The 15,855-nt window shown below is 36.2% G+C and overlaps 1 protein-coding gene across 4 annotated transcripts in view; it reads left to right on the top strand.

Annotated features, from left to right (window-relative positions):
* The window catches only part of GLRA3 (glycine receptor alpha 3), a 91,678-nt gene that overhangs the window by 42,626 nt on the left and 33,197 nt on the right, over positions 1-15,855 (top strand). For all 4 annotated transcript variants that reach the window (XM_048304242.1, XM_048304241.1, XM_048304243.1 and 1 more), the window contains 2 exons: positions 6,686-6,909; positions 9,795-9,877. In XM_048304242.1, the coding sequence (XP_048160199.1) occupies positions 6,686-6,909; positions 9,795-9,877 (307 nt within the window). The remainder of the gene's footprint in view (positions 1-6,685; positions 6,910-9,794; positions 9,878-15,855) is intronic.

A 15,855-nucleotide genomic window follows, 5' to 3' on the forward strand; every position in this document is an offset into this window, starting at 1 on the left:
AGTAGTTGCAGAACAGCTCTCATCCTCCATTATTTGTAGTGATGGAAAATGAGGTATTACTCATCCCAGAAGAAAATAAAGCAAGAAGCATTCATCTGTGCCAGCCAGAACACTAACAGAAGCCGTACCACTTCAGAATCCAAGGTTATGAAAGCAGGTGGCACACCCAGGAAGAGCGCTTGGTGCAGAAGTAGTGTGTAAATTTATTTGCTGAACTCTGAATTTTAATTTTGTAAGGAAGTCTGAGAGGTCTGACATTACAGGTAGCAATGCTGAAGTAATAGTTTTAGCCAGCTCTTTGCCAAGTGAGTTCTAGTTCTATTGACTTCAATATGAGTACTGATGGATAGATATTGGAGTCAAACTCTGAAATGAATTAGGCAAAACTGAAATAAAGCTTTAACCAAACTATTCACAGGACACCCACTGGGATATCTAGTAGTTCTGAAATGTATGAGAAACAAACAAAAGCAAACTAAAATCCCAAAATATTAAGTTAGGAAAAAAAAAACGAAAAAAAACCCACAAAGAAGTATTAAAAGCATTAATGCACACCTTAAATTCTGCTGCTCATAGGAGCTGTTCATCCAAATCCATCAACAGTCTTTTCTGAATAACTCAAATAATTTCTTAAATCTTCCTGAGATCAGAGGCAAGTTAGTCCTCACCTAAACTTCCAAGCATCTGGGCTGTCCTACTTAGTGGAGGGAGCAGGAGCACCTACTATTTTCATACTAGACTAGGATTAGAGCTTTTATCCAGAAACTGAACAGGCCTTACTGCTCATCCTCAGCCTTCAAGGGCTGAAATCTAGAGATCCTAATCACCTTCAAAGTGTTTAGCCAACTAACTTTGGGCAGAAACAGACAGGAAAGTTCTCCATAGTTCTCCATCTGTTTGTGCATGGAACTGAATTATTTTCCTCATATGGCAAGAATCGGAAACACAATTAGAAACAAAAATTGCAAGAAGAAGACTTTCTCCTGAGGCTCATCCATGAAGACATTGCTGTCTGAGGAAGGGATCAGGTGGTTCTAGAAAATTCACAAAGTTACTTCTTACTGAGGGTACTTCTTACTTCTTACTGCAGCTGCTCTCAGCCTCTCCATGGATTCTGTAATTCCAGAGTCAGAACAATAAGGACATCCTTAGTTTTACCCACTACCAAAATCAGGTCTGGAAAGAGAGATTCCACCTATGGAAATATCCAGCAACAGATCACCAAGAAGGATTCTCTATAGACAAACTCTTTATCATAATCAACAGCGCATCTACATTGCTTCTTGTAATGAATGCTCTACAGCTCTTCAGTACAAAAAAGCATGTTCTCATCTGGCATTAGTCAAATCTTGGTACTCAGAAACAGATTTAATGTGTCAATTAAAGCTAAGTAATAAGCAGTTGATTTAAATCACAGTTATTTTCTCTTTAGCTGCTATGGTATATCTTTGACAGATTAATGAGTTACAGTTATTGGTGGAGCATGGGGCTTGTTGCAGTTGGTTTTCACTCATTAATTGAACTGCCAAACAGCAGAGATATATGCATTATCCTTGCTGCAGTTCAGACCTGCAATCATAGAATCACAGAATTTTAAGGGGTTGGAACGGATCTTAAACATCATCCAGTCCCACCCCCCCCCCCCCCCACCCCCGCCGTGGGCAGAGACACCTCCCACTAGACCAGGTTGCTCAAGGCCTTATCCAACCTGCCCTTGAACACTGTCATGGCTGCAGCATCCAGAACCTCCCTGTTCCAGTGTATCACCCCTCTCACAGTAAAAATTTTCTTCATTCAACCTTTTCTTCTCCAGGCTGAACAGCCCCAGCTTTCTCACCCTGTCTTTGTAGCAGAGGTGTTCCAGTCCTCTTATCAATTTTGTGGCCCTCCTCTGGACTTGCTCAAACAGTTCCATGTCCTTTTTATGCTGGGAAAACCAGAACTGTACACAGTACTCCAGTAGTAGTGCAAAGATGTAATAAAAAATAAATAATCCCCTTATTTGCTATAATACATAAGACCAATGAAAGTATCACCAGGGTGTGTTAGCATAAGAAAAAAGATGAAACATTTCAGTTCAGTCTAAATTCATTGATAGTTAAGGAAGGATATTTTTGCCTTTAGATTTAAAATGTTTTCTCCCTCCCTTATGATATACTTATTGAGGGAAATCAAGTCATAAATTAAGTCATAACACAAGTCCTTTGCATTATCAATTTAAATTAATTTAAAGAAATGCAACTTTTCATGGCTACTCTCACAGAACTGACTACCCTGTCCAGTCCTCTATCATCCTTCCGTGCACCTTCTTTTACATATTCTTTTGAATAGTTAAGGCTGCACCATAAGTAATCTCAGTAATGATGGAATTCCAGCTATTAAGCATGTTGAAATACAAGGGAATCCATGAAAATACAAAAACTATATTTGCATTTCTCAAATGTGAGTGTGAATTTCAAGATTCTTCTCCTACTTTATTTTGCAATGCCATTGGTAACCTGAATGGAAAATGACTTGACAATTCGAGTGGCTAACTAAGGTTTAAATATTTGAGTTTCTATACCAGAGAGGTTTTGTCAAAGGCATATTGAAATCATCAGCTGAATAGCTTTTGGTCCACTCTGAAATTTTCAGCTACATAAAGAGAAACCAGAAAATACCACGAATTTACACAAAGTAATTAGTTACCTAAAGTGCAGCCACAGTGCTTAAGAACAGTGAATAAATTTAAAATGGAAAGATGTTATTACCACAAAGTACTATTATGCCACAGGCCATCCTGTCTAATTATACCAGTCAAGGCAGGAGGAAAAACTATATCGAGTTGCATGTTTTTCAGAGACTGAGACAGTAAGTTTAGAAAATCTCAGCAGTAAAAATTAAAACTATTAATGCGTTCTGCAACATACCAGCTTTTCTTGTACAGCAGTGAAAATGAGCTTTCATTACAAGTGTCATAGTTAACAGATGAAGAAAAAATTTTCTACAAGAACAATATTTGTTATAGTGTCTTATGTCTACTCTTAACAGTGTTCCTTCAAAGTCTTCAAGATTTCCATGTTAAAATTTTACAGTGAGTTAAAACAAGTGAAGGAAGAATAATTTGACTACATTATCCAAAGGACAAGTCTAGATTTCACTTAGAAGTATATATTAGGTAAAGTTATCATAATATTTGGAATGGTAACAGAAAGAGTTCTGTAATTTATGCATGAAATTCTGAAGACTTGGTTCAAATAACAGCATACAAAAATTATGAGAGCAGGTGATATTCAATGTTGAAATAAGGGGCATATTTTGGAATCTCTCAGATCTAGAAGGATTCCACATGCAGTGCATATGAAAAATGCATTAAAGAAATAGAGAGAATTAGGAAATTAGTATCTTGAGGATTTGTGCAAAAATTTCCATAAAGCTACATTCTGTATGTTATGGTAATATAGCTCTATCTGTACAAGTATAATGAAGTAGAAATCAAAATATTCTATAAGTGTTTCAGATTTCACCATGTGCTGGAAATTATTAATCAAAATGTCAGTACTGGGGTCCATAGTGGCCTCAGCCATAGCACGGACAGCAAAGAGCAATTACCTGATCCCCAATTTTTATTTTATTGAGCCTTATGAAGCAGATGAACAGTATCCTGACCCTCTAAGAAAGTTCACAGTGTGGCTAAGGTTTTAAAGTATGGTGAAGCAAGTGCAGACCCATGTCACACTCTCGTTCTGTAGAACCAGGGTACAGCAGCTGTTCAAAAAATGACAGCCTTGAGGTTACAGATGAGACTGTGAAAGTCACCACAACTTAAATGATGATTTCTCCCTCCCCTCAAGGAACTTTTCTGTCACAGTTATTTGAATTAGGAGTTATCCTTTCAGGCAAATAGCACATGAGAACACAGAGCCTCTTGTAGGAACAAATCAATTCAGGCAGTTTTATTTTGGTGTTTGTGTTTGCATCAAACAACCCTACTTGTTTAAAGCAGTTAAGCCTTGTGCTCATGATGTGTAGTTATAAACTGAGATGATGAATACTTGTCCTTCATAAAATAACAGTCAAATATATCTCTTTCCTTTTGATAAATTAGAATTTTTTTTCGTGAATAATGAGTGCCAATTTAAGTCAGACTTTTCAAGGGAGAGAACAATGAAAAATAGCTCCAGTTGCTACAGTGAGAAGTTTAACCAGGACTTTTTTCATCTTAAAAGCTGGAAAAAATTTAAACCAATAAACTTTACTCATTCTGACATACAGAATAACTTAATACAATCTTGAAAGGATTCCATCATTTGTCATCCTCCATTTTCCTTTTCCGTTTTGTCTTCCTGCTACGCATTTTTCACCCATTCTGTCTCACACATGTGAGGAGACCTTTACTCTACAATTAATCCCATCCAAAAACTCTTCATTTTCTACTGAGAAAAGTAAAGTAAGTAGACATCCCTCAGGTTATATAATTTAAAATAGAAAGCTTGGGTTGGGCTGAAGTGCAAAGTCCTGAGAGCTGCAGTGCTCCCACCCCAGTGCCCCAGGTTTAGAGCTAATGTTTCCTTCATTGCAAGAATTGCCTATGCTGGGTAAGGCAGTGGAGCCATTTCTGTTCCCACATCCTTCTTCTTCCTGTCCTTTTGATTTTATACAGCAATCTGGAATGGAAACAGGTACTACATGGTATTTGGGATGTCATGCAATGAAATAAGGGTATTTCAGGAGTTATTATTCCCTCTTACTAGAAGACACTAAAAATATAGTTCTGTGAGCACTGAGGCACAGGCTTGTCTAAAAATTTTGTCTTACTTTAGAAGCACACAAAGAAATACAGGCTTGTTTCTACGTCAGTAAAGTACAAATCCCTGGCTCTGGTTTCATCACATAAAGGTGCTAATTATAAAAAATACCAACAGGTTCTCCTAAAAAATTTTCATGGCTTCTGAGGCTGTCACTACTCATAATAAAAAGAAAATGTCTTTCAACCCTTTTCTGAAAGGGTTTGGGGTATGCTTGTATGTATGTGTTTAAGAAATTAATTAACAGTTGATTTCTTTAAATAAAGCAGTTGATTAACAAATCCTATGCATTTAATGCTGCATGCTTCCATTTGGTCAGAGAGCCTTTTTCCTGTCTGCTGGAAAGAGTAAACTGAATTGGTTTCATTCTTCAGGTGTAGTTTTCTGCTTCCTTTATTTGTCTTAAAAATTTTTAAGCTTATATGAACATAAAACTCTTTACTGGGACTTTCTCTATATGATTTGCAATATTTTTGATTTGTAATACTTGATAAGCATGTTTTTAGCATATTTGGCTACCCTTATTCAAGCTGAGTAATTAAATTGACCAAAACAGCAGGATGCTGAAGATATGGAAGACTGTTTCTCATGAGTAAGTGTTGCATATCAAGGTTCCTGTTGTCCTTTATTATGTCTGTTGGCATGATTATTCCAACTACATGGTTTCATGTTCCAAGTTTCCTAAGAGCAATATTGATAAAATGCTGAATTTTTAACAGTACCCACAATTTCTACACCAATGGGGTTTTAACTAGTTAGTCTAACCTATAACTAGTATCCATAGGTTTTGGCTAAACGGTATTGCTCATCCCTGCGCACTTCATTTCCCATTCTGACACAAAAAGTTTTCTTGTTAAAATTAATTTTCATCATCTTTTTTAACCATAAATAAGTGATGTTTTTTACTTTTGTTACATTCAGAAGTGTCATGTAAGGTCTGACAACCAGTTCCCATTTTCCCCCTGCAGCTAACCTTTCTCTCTATTTTATTTTTATCTTTTTCATGAATGCAGTTCAAATAATGAGGAAAGTCTTATTAGAACCAATAAAACTATAGTTCCTATGCCCTTATGGTCAGTCTCAGTTCTAAATGCAATATAATGAGAAGCTAATATTCACCTTTATTTAAAACCAAATCTTTTCAGAGTGGTAAAGTTGCAAGAAAGTGTGGAGCCGTAAATATATCTCTGACAGAATGTATGTGCAGCTCCAAAATGACTTCTATTAGTTTGAAGCACTCACTCATCTTTTCTATAAAAGCACTCTTGATTAAGACAGGGCTTTCAGTAGAAATTAAGGTGACCCCACTTGTAACTAATTTATCATAAAGACTTATATGGTGTCTACCCTATTTGAAGAGAGGAGGAACGTGCCCTCCTCAGACTGCTGTATGACAAGTTACTGCTCACACAATGTTCGATAGGGAATTGAGGCACAGAAACCCTATGTGGTGGGTCTAAAATATGTAAAGATTAGAAAGAGAAAAAAAAAAAAATTTAACTTCCCTTAAAGTGGGACAGATTCTCCCTGACAGAGAGAGGGAGGTGGGAATACCACTGCCAGGGGTCAGGCAGAAAGAGGTAACACCATAAAACTCTTTTTATGCTTCTCATTTCAATTTCAAGACAAATTTGTGATAGGGGTAAAGTTATGAGGAATTACATGAAATGTACATGGAGGTTGTATTTCCTTACTTTAGGATTTTTTCAATTGCCTTGAAATGCATCTTTGTTCTTATCCATTGTGTCCCCACTAATACAAATAGGTATCATTCTGGCATTCAGCTAAGTAATTCTTTTGTCATCCACAGCTGGGCAGGGGATTACATGGCTAAGAAATGAAATAAAAGCTAAATCCCTATGCTTGATAAAGCTTTGCTTGTTTTCTCTTTTATTCAGGATTATCGAGTGAACATCTTTCTCCGTCAGAATTGGAATGATCCACGCCTCGCATACAGTGAATATCCAGATGACTCTCTAGATTTAGATCCGTCCATGCTGGATTCAATTTGGAAACCTGATTTGTTTTTTGCTAATGAAAAAGGTGCCAACTTTCATGAAGTTACAACAGATAATAAGTTGTTGCGGATTTTCAAAAATGGAAATGTACTTTATTCCATCAGGTGAGTCTCTAATGATCTTTTTCAGAAGAAGTTCGAAAGTATAACTAGGAATTGCTAAAACATATATTCAGTTTCCAATCATGCAGAACTATTATGTGTGAGTTTTGAATGCAGAATTTTGTCATCGTTACTGTTCATTGTTAATACTAAAATGGAAAATGATCCCTCATTAGGCATTCACATAGTAAAAGTATTAAGAAAAGTACCTTTCCTATTTTAAAGTGCAGGTACTAAGCTTAGAGGAACTAAGACACTGCACAGAACAAACAATCCTGTAGTATTGTAATGTGAGTTAGCCTCATGTATGAGTTTCACAGTCTGTACCCTCCAATTTCATGACAATCAAATGTTATTCTTTTCCTCCATTTTGGATGTTGCAGTTGCACTTCAACATGAAAACATGGCCTGTTTGAGGATGTATGACATTTAAAGATTAGCCATTTGTTGCTGGAGATGGAGAGAAAACTGGAAAGTAAATTTATGAAAAGGTTTTAAGAAACTGAAAGCAGCAATCATAAGTATTGACTGAATCTAATTATCCCACTTCTCTTCCCACCACTTTCCTTTTAATACAGACATCAGTAGTCATTTTACTACTGTCTTCAAAAACCCAATCTAATGAGAAACACATTGGATATAAGTATGCTAATGCCCCACTAGACATGGTATAGATTCAGTATTGAAGCAGTGACTCACTTGTGCAAAATAGTAGTCTTTTCAAAACAAATATACTATTGTCCACTCAGTGTTTTGCTTTTCATGCTTTTATGACACCAAATTAATGTGTTATTAGACTCTTTGAAGAGACATCAAGAATCTGTAAACAGTTAGTATACTGGAGAAAAAGAAATCTTTATGACATGCATGGATTTGTCAGTGGCAAGAGAGCCTTCTTCCTCCCTCCCACTTTCCAGTATGATTAGGCAGCACTTTTTCAAGCTTACACAAGGAGAAAGGGCTGGGTTGAAATTCTTGGTAGTATTTCATATCCAAAAGGAGGTTAGTCTGCCACTCTGGGAACAGAATCAATCTTCAGTGTCACAACATGTATTCTGTCACTAGAAACAGATTCAAAGCAGGTTAAAATGATTCCTTCTCTGGATTCAAGTAGAAAGTAGATCTAAATCAATCATCTGCAGACTGTCTGAATCACCCCAAGAGGCACTGGCAGTTGTTCCACTCTAATCAATTCCCAGCCCTGCCCTATTCCTTCCAAATAAATACAGCACAGAGTACATAGACCCCACCACTCAGCTGAAACATGTTTGGATTGCAACTTCAATACAATTCAGACCAAGTTCGTGGCCACATGAAATGGGGTGAAAAACCCCAAATGTGAGAAATATTATCATATCAAATTATAAAAGCAAACATGGACTGTGCTGAAAGCAGATACCAGATAGCTCCTTTGTTTCTCATGAAGCCAGACAGTTTATGTTGCCACGATTTAATTAAGAACTATTGCAGTTTCTGAAACAGATTTAAAATCATATCATTGGCATCTAGTTTACTTGTTATGTGAATTTGAGTGAGTTAACCTTTTGATAAGGGGAGATATGCTAATTGCTAGTGTGCTGATACTAAAAGGAAAAAAAAAAAGAAGTTTCTAAATTTGCTTCTTTCTTTCATACTCGAAAGTCTCCTCATCCCCTAATTGTATTGGAACAATTCAGACAAGAAAATAATGGGAGGTTACAGTTCCTGACTCAATGAATACTTAATATAAAATACTAAAATATTTACTGAAGCACAAAGTAAAGCCCAGGTGTCTCTGAAATGAGTTGCTGTGTTACCAGCCTACTAGCCAGAATTTGCATTTGGAATTATTTTTAATAGAGTGGAAATAGGGTCTGGGTCTGACTTCACTTCTCAGACTCCTCCTATGCAGCTCTGTCACTGGCTGGTTAAACAGAAATTATAGCAGCAGTGAATCAAGGAGGTTTGGTCAGCAAATAAAGATAGGTAAAAGAAATATACAGCTATACTTGCCACCTACTGCCCACTTCCCTTTAGCCTCATTGCCAAAAACAGGAGAATGGGTTCAAGAGAGGGGGATTAGAGCACTGCTATGCTAGAAAAGCCTTATTTGTAAGGAATTGAACTGAAGCTCCTAAAGTTTTTGTAGGACATTCTATCAACTGAACTGATTAATGAAGGTAGATTCATGGCCCTGAATGATGAATGGACACCTAGAAATGACCAGAGATAAAGGCACAAGAACATGTGCCTTTACCTCTTATAAATTCTTCTTTCTGATTCCTCTGAGAAGTATCTCTCTAAAGATAAATTATTGTATTGATTTAAAATATATGCCTATATGCCTATAATTTGCAACGAATTTCTGAGAAAGTATTAAGACTAACACTGATACACAGCAACAGTTCAAAATTACAGGCATATTTCAGTCTACTATCAATATCATAAAATGTTTCTTTAAACCTTTGTGTTGACATTTTAAGCACTTTATTTTAGGACAATAACACATAAAGCTAGTTTGCCACCATGATTTCCAGCTGACATATGTTATGAAATTCTTGCAAATTTGGGTAGGTTTTATGCCAAGGATTTGAAATACTGGAATAGTACAATAATTCTGCTGCAGCACAAAAAAGGCACACTGTTACTGCATTCCTTTAGACTTCTCATAAAGTTAGGCAACCCTACTGAAAAACTTGTTTTTCTGAAAGCTTGTAAAAATTTTTTTCCATGTTATCAGACTAGTCTGAGTTAGATGGGTTCAGCTAATATAGACCCTTTTTGAGAGCTTTCTATTGAAACATGTATTCTATTTTTAATTGCTTCCATTGTATTCCTGCATTCTTCCTGCACAGTTCTATGGCATTTTTTTTTGGTATATTTTTAATGAGTTTTTTGTGTTCTTTCAGATTGACTTTAATACTTTCCTGTCCGATGGATCTCAAAAATTTTCCAATGGATGTGCAAACATGTATAATGCAGCTGGAAAGCTGTAAGTTTGCGTAATGTATTATCCTATACATACTTTTGCAGGGATTACAACAGCTATACAGGAGGTAGGAAAACCCCTTGTAGTGGTACAAGACCAAATTTTCAGAATGAATCTTCTATTTTATCAAAAGAATCTGTGAAATATACATGATTTTAAGAGGAAGAGGTTCTTTCATCCCTATTTGCACTGAAAATCAAGAGTTTTGTGTAAATCCGAAGTTACCATTAAACTTAAGTACCCAGTGACAATTTATACAAAATTTCTGCATATAGGGTTTCACCATAAGTCTTTCCTGTGTTCATACGTACAGGAGGTGAATAATGTGGGAGAGCATAAAGGAAACATAAGAATAACTTAAAGAAGTGATTTATGGGATTTTATCTGAAATAAAATTAGTGTATTTTAACCTATCATATATTTTATTTGTCATCTGCCTTGATATCTTGCTACTTAAAAGAGGATGGAAAATGTAAAGCAGCTATGCCATTTCAAGGCATAAACATGCTCACAAAAGGAGAAATCAACTATTCTGTCTGATGCATTACATTCTCATTTTCCTTGTGATATGAATTATTTGGGAATTACTGTTTCCATTAAAATGAGATGAATTTCAAAGAGAGCTCTAGCAGAAAAATCTTCCTAATGATGCAAAGAACAAAAATAAAATAAAATAAAGTAAAACATTCTTTGAAAACTTCCAGCAATCTGAAGTTTGTGAAAATTAATGACAGGGGCAAGACAAATTAAGAAGTATCCATCTAAAAGATCTAGATTTACAGTTTTAAGGCCAATAAGTAAAATATTTCAAAAATAAAAGAATTGTGCATATAGAATGAACATACTGGATAATTTGAAATATATAATAGATAAGAAACACAACACACATAATTTTATTGAAGTATTTTGGGTTTTTTTTTCTTTTACTGGAAGAAAGCAGCATCTAAGGGAAGGGCAAGGTAATTATCTATCAGTCAGTATGTCGGAACTGCTAGTTGTATGGTATGCTTTTATAAAATATTGCAGGGTGAGTATGAAAGCCAGATCTATCTTTTATTACGATGGACAGATGGTAGCATCATGAAGCAGCCTTTCAATAGGAGGACAACAGCTGAATCTGACAGCAGAAATTTTCTTGACTAAAATGGAGAGATCGTTATTTGCTGCAAATGTCAAGGAATTTAGGACAATATTATATATCCAGGACTGAAGCGAAACTCCACAGCCAACCTGAGCAGACAGTGCTACTGATAACCTATGTCAGCAATGTGACTAAACAAAAGAGTAACATGAGGCAGTTGCATCAGAGCACATGCAGATGGCAGGTATACTCACGAAATATAATTTTGCTTCAGAGAGGAAGTATCACTGAACAGAGAGGAAGTTTGACTGAGCAAGCAAAAGGTGTAATTAAAAAAATGTTTTAAAAAGTTATGAAAGTTTGGCTTTAACAGCTTCATAAAACTCAGCTGCATTTTTCCTCTCTTTCAGCTGTTGTGAGGACAGGTCAGACAACAGCTGAGCATTCTTGAACAGACAGGCATCTGGTTTGTTTTATAGAAGCCTTGCAGGAGCCCACAATTCCCACAAACTACACCACAGGGAACCAACATTTATTAGTTGAATAGTACTGTAGATGTTCTACTGTATTTTTCAGCAGAACATTTTTCACTGAAGTCTTGTTTTTAATCATTGAGTTCAGTGGGAGTAAATTCCCAGCTGCGCATTCGCATGGTAAAGAGAGGCAGATCTCACAAAGAGGAGCTGAAGAAAATACAGATGAGTGCTTCAAATTCTTTATTCACAGAGAAAGATCAAATTTGATTTCCTAGGGAAGTTATAAGTAATAAAGATTTTCCCATATCGCCTTGTCTAATTCTATTTCACCTGTAACTTCAGACATCAAAAAACAGAGACTAAGGCAGAAAGTTTTGTAGCATGTGGGAGCTCTGGCTATGTTTACATGTCTGATAGCAGAATAACCAGTTAGGTTTGCAAGAACAAGGCAGCAGTTCCCTGAAATTATTTTGGGACAGATCCAAAGCAGATATTTCCAGTGACCTAAGTTCCAAGATCTTAGACCTTTGAGAGCAGGAATTCACCTGTCCATAGCCAGTTTCTCTGTACAGAAAGGGCAGGAAAGGAAATAGACAACTTAGAAGTGTTACAAAAAATATCTGCATGCTGGGAAGAATAGTTTATATGAGAGTAAACTCTGACCAGTTTCCAAAACTTAGGAAAGGATGAGCAGAAACATTCAAATTCCAGACTCTCTGGCTAAGAAAAGACATCCACTTCTATTTAAATTTTAGAAGAAAAAAGGAGGATGGGTGCATTTGGCATTTTCCCAGGCTTCACATCAAATCTCCCGAGGTAAGAACTGACATAACCCTGAGAGCCTGAATGCATCCAAGCATCTTTAATTTCTAGGCCACAGTGTCATACTCTGCTCTGGCTGTCTGCCTTGCATTTTTTGGTGCACAGTGAGACAATGTAAACAGAGGGATCAAAGCACTAACCCTAGTGATTAATGCCTTGTCTGGGCAAGTGGAAGACATTTGGATTCAAAACTGAGAACACAGTCCTCTCATGTCCTGAGTAAACTATCTGACCACCAGGCTATATTATAAAAACCAAAGTGTTTGCAGGAGCAAAACAGCAGTAACCATGTTTCCAGATGTTTCTTTTTGAAGTGGTGATCATTGCTGTTTTTTCCACTGAGTGCCAAGTTGTGTAGGACATTGTACATTATGAATTTACAAGGCCCATTTATCTCATCGTTTCTGTAAACTGTGTCTGATCTTGCGAGCCTTGCTCCTGCATGTGTCACTAAGCAAATTAGAATAAATCACTCATCTTTCTTTTACTCATTTTACCACTGGGTTGCAAAGACTGACAATTATAAGAGACAGATCATAGGTTTTGTCTCTCCTTTAAAGAGTAATCTCTTTTAGTACTAGATGCTTTCCTTCAATATTGATACTGTTGCTCCATCATAGAAAAGTCTAAGAGAAAAATTTGTGTATAGATTTTCTTCCCAAATGATATCTTTATTTTTAGCTGGCTCATGTAATGTTTTTTCCAAGGTCAAAAAGCAGCTGAATTTGCCCCTGGTAAAAGTACTTCACTTATATCATGAAGTGTCTGAAAAATATTTAAGTGGAAATGTCTTCTATTTTTAAAGGATTTATTTTAACAAATCATTTCTCAGCAACTAGAATGAGCTGGTTTTTTTATCTTAGAAAAGGAACAAATGAAAATGCACATATGAAATAATCCCTTCTACATTTCTATGCCTTACATCAGGGCAGCCTATAGCCATGTGGGATAATTTTAGTTTTATTCTGCTTGACTAAGATACAAAGAAATGTCAGCTAGATACATATTTATTTCTGTGGCCTGTCTCCCAGGAAAGAAATTTATTTCTTTTGTGTGCTAGAGCTTGTTGTCTTCCTTTTTTAAGTTTCACTTTTACTTCACAGCATTCCTTTATTCATAAATTACAATTATAAATTTATGTGACATTTAATACTCCTGAATTTCCAAAGAATACTGAAAAGAATAACTCAGTTACCAAAGAAAAAAATATACTATGAAAAGCAACATAGGTAAGGTATAAAACATTTTCTTACCTCATAATTTTAATTTGATGCTTATTATTAAATTAAACCATGGCCCTTTTTTCCCCCCTTTTGATTTATGGAGGCTTTTTAGTTTTTCTAAGCAATCAGGCTGCTGTCTTCTGGATTGTTAAAGAAAATTCCCTCTGTACTAAGTGATGCTTAGTTGCACAATTTTTTTCCCCCCAGTCTCTAATTTGGAGACTGTACAAGTGGAAAGATGGGTATGCAAGCTGCAGCAGTACAAGCTAATGCATTACAGAAAAAGTATGTGCACATTTTTCCTTTGACAAAAGAGCACAAAGACACCATAAGAAAGATAAAATAACTGGAGTGTATTTCTTATCTGCCAGGGAGTCCTCAGGTCTCTACCTGAATGACAGAAATTATGGACACACTAGGCCAATGCCTGTCTGTGCCAGAAGGCATTGAAACCGTACTGCTTCTCTCCTTTCCATTTCAGTGGCACAAAAATTATCAACTGCTCATGTGTGGTTTTATTCTGCAGATGGGTGACTCAACCTATTGTGTCTATCTGAAGTGAGACATGACACACAGCTACAAACACCAAGATACTTGTAGTCTTCAGCTCCTGACCAATGCAGCATGAAAGGGCAGTAGTAACTGTACAACTGCTGCTGACATACAGAAACTAGTATAAAAGTAGGTTTGAGAGATGTGCTAGTGTGCTGACCTGAAATGTTATTCTTTTCCAAAATTCGGGCTAAGAAGAACAAACTTATAACTCCCTAGGGAGAGATTCCATCAGAACAATTAGAGGACAGTGCAAGGGGTAGACACTTCACAAGGCAGCTCAGAAGTACATTGAATAAAATCCTGCTTTCTTGGAGCTCTGGCATAAATTTAGCCTTGAAATGAATCACAGCTCATTTTTGAAGCTAATATATTTAGTGCATAATGCAGAAGAATTTGTTCTAACCTCAAGCCAAAACCAGATTCGTTAGCTCTGTCATGTCTTCCCTCTGGTATATTGCTGGGAATTTAGGGCATGATTCAAATGTCTGTCATGTTCTTAGGAACAGTAATGTGCAGGCAGCCTGTCCTGGAGGCAAACTGATGGGATGCCTAACAGAAGAATAGTGGAATAACCCTAGTCAACAGGACTGTACTCCTTGCTTCAGATGGATACCTAAAGAACTGAAGGGTTTGATGACTAAATCCAATGTTCCTTTTGGACCTGTACCTTACTAAAAATTAAAGAAATGAGAATGGAATTTAGATAAATCAATGGGATTAAAAACTAAAATATAAATTGTGTAGTTGAACTAAACTCTTTTACAAAAAAGCCAGATACTCTGCTCAGTTGTTTCATGCTGTACATGTGTCTGTTTATTGAACATGAGGAAAAGAGTTGAGTTTTAGTATACCTGTAGGTATTTTAAAATGACACAAGGGAAGAACAGCCTTCCTGTAATAAAACAGAATGAGTAGAAAATTTACAGGATATATCGATATTCAGCTGGATCACAAATTTGCTCGTGGCTTGGAAAGGTATGCTAAAGGTGGATGGGCAAAGCAAATAAAACTGTGTCAGCAGATGTGATAAAGGACTTATGCTGGAATTGCCAAGACAGTGGTGGTTCCAAGGTGTAGTCTCTAAAGGTACAGGGGAGCTGCTTGCCTTGAGTAACAAACTTTGTTTTTTCTGTAATGGTGTAGTCCTTGGAGAAGCAGGAGGAGAGATGTTAGACACTTCCATAATTCTTCAAAACAAAATTGTTGGATGTTCACTGTCTTGTCTATGATATAATGGGCTTTTAATGCCTACCACTGATATAGAATTAGCTAAAATGAAATATTCCTTCTCTAAGCATGCAACTGATATAAATAGCTTGGCTCCAAGAAGTTCTATAGAGTAATGGAGACTGATATGGGTCGAATGGAACTCTATTTATTTAAGACAGGCTTTAGTCCTATACTTTCAAAACTGGATGAATGAAAAGGTGATATTTAGTGTTAGTGGTAGTGTTAAAAAAAAAATACTAAGATACAATCTAATTCTTTCTTTCAGAGACCTCATATGAGTGTCGATAACAACTTAGCAACACCATTTTTTAAAAGATTTTTTTTTCTGGGAAAGATGAGTCAGACTAAGGGAAGTTTGGTTTTTCTTTCAAGACACTGTAGATGCCCTAGCTACTTAGAAATGTTTCAGCAGGATCAAATTATTTTTGAAAATGCTGAAAATTTTCACTCTAGCTAAACAATTTTCAGTGCTGTCTAAAGGCTAAAATTACTATAACTGTGTTGTCCACCATCTGCCAGAGTTTTGTATAGATTAGATCAACTACATAAAATATCACTACAATTTCATTTTGTTTGATGTCCAGATATTCAAAA

Source organism: Corvus hawaiiensis, chromosome 5, assembly GCF_020740725.1.
Source record: "Corvus hawaiiensis isolate bCorHaw1 chromosome 5, bCorHaw1.pri.cur, whole genome shotgun sequence".
In the NCBI taxonomy this organism is placed as follows: domain Eukaryota; kingdom Metazoa; phylum Chordata; class Aves; order Passeriformes; family Corvidae; genus Corvus; species Corvus hawaiiensis.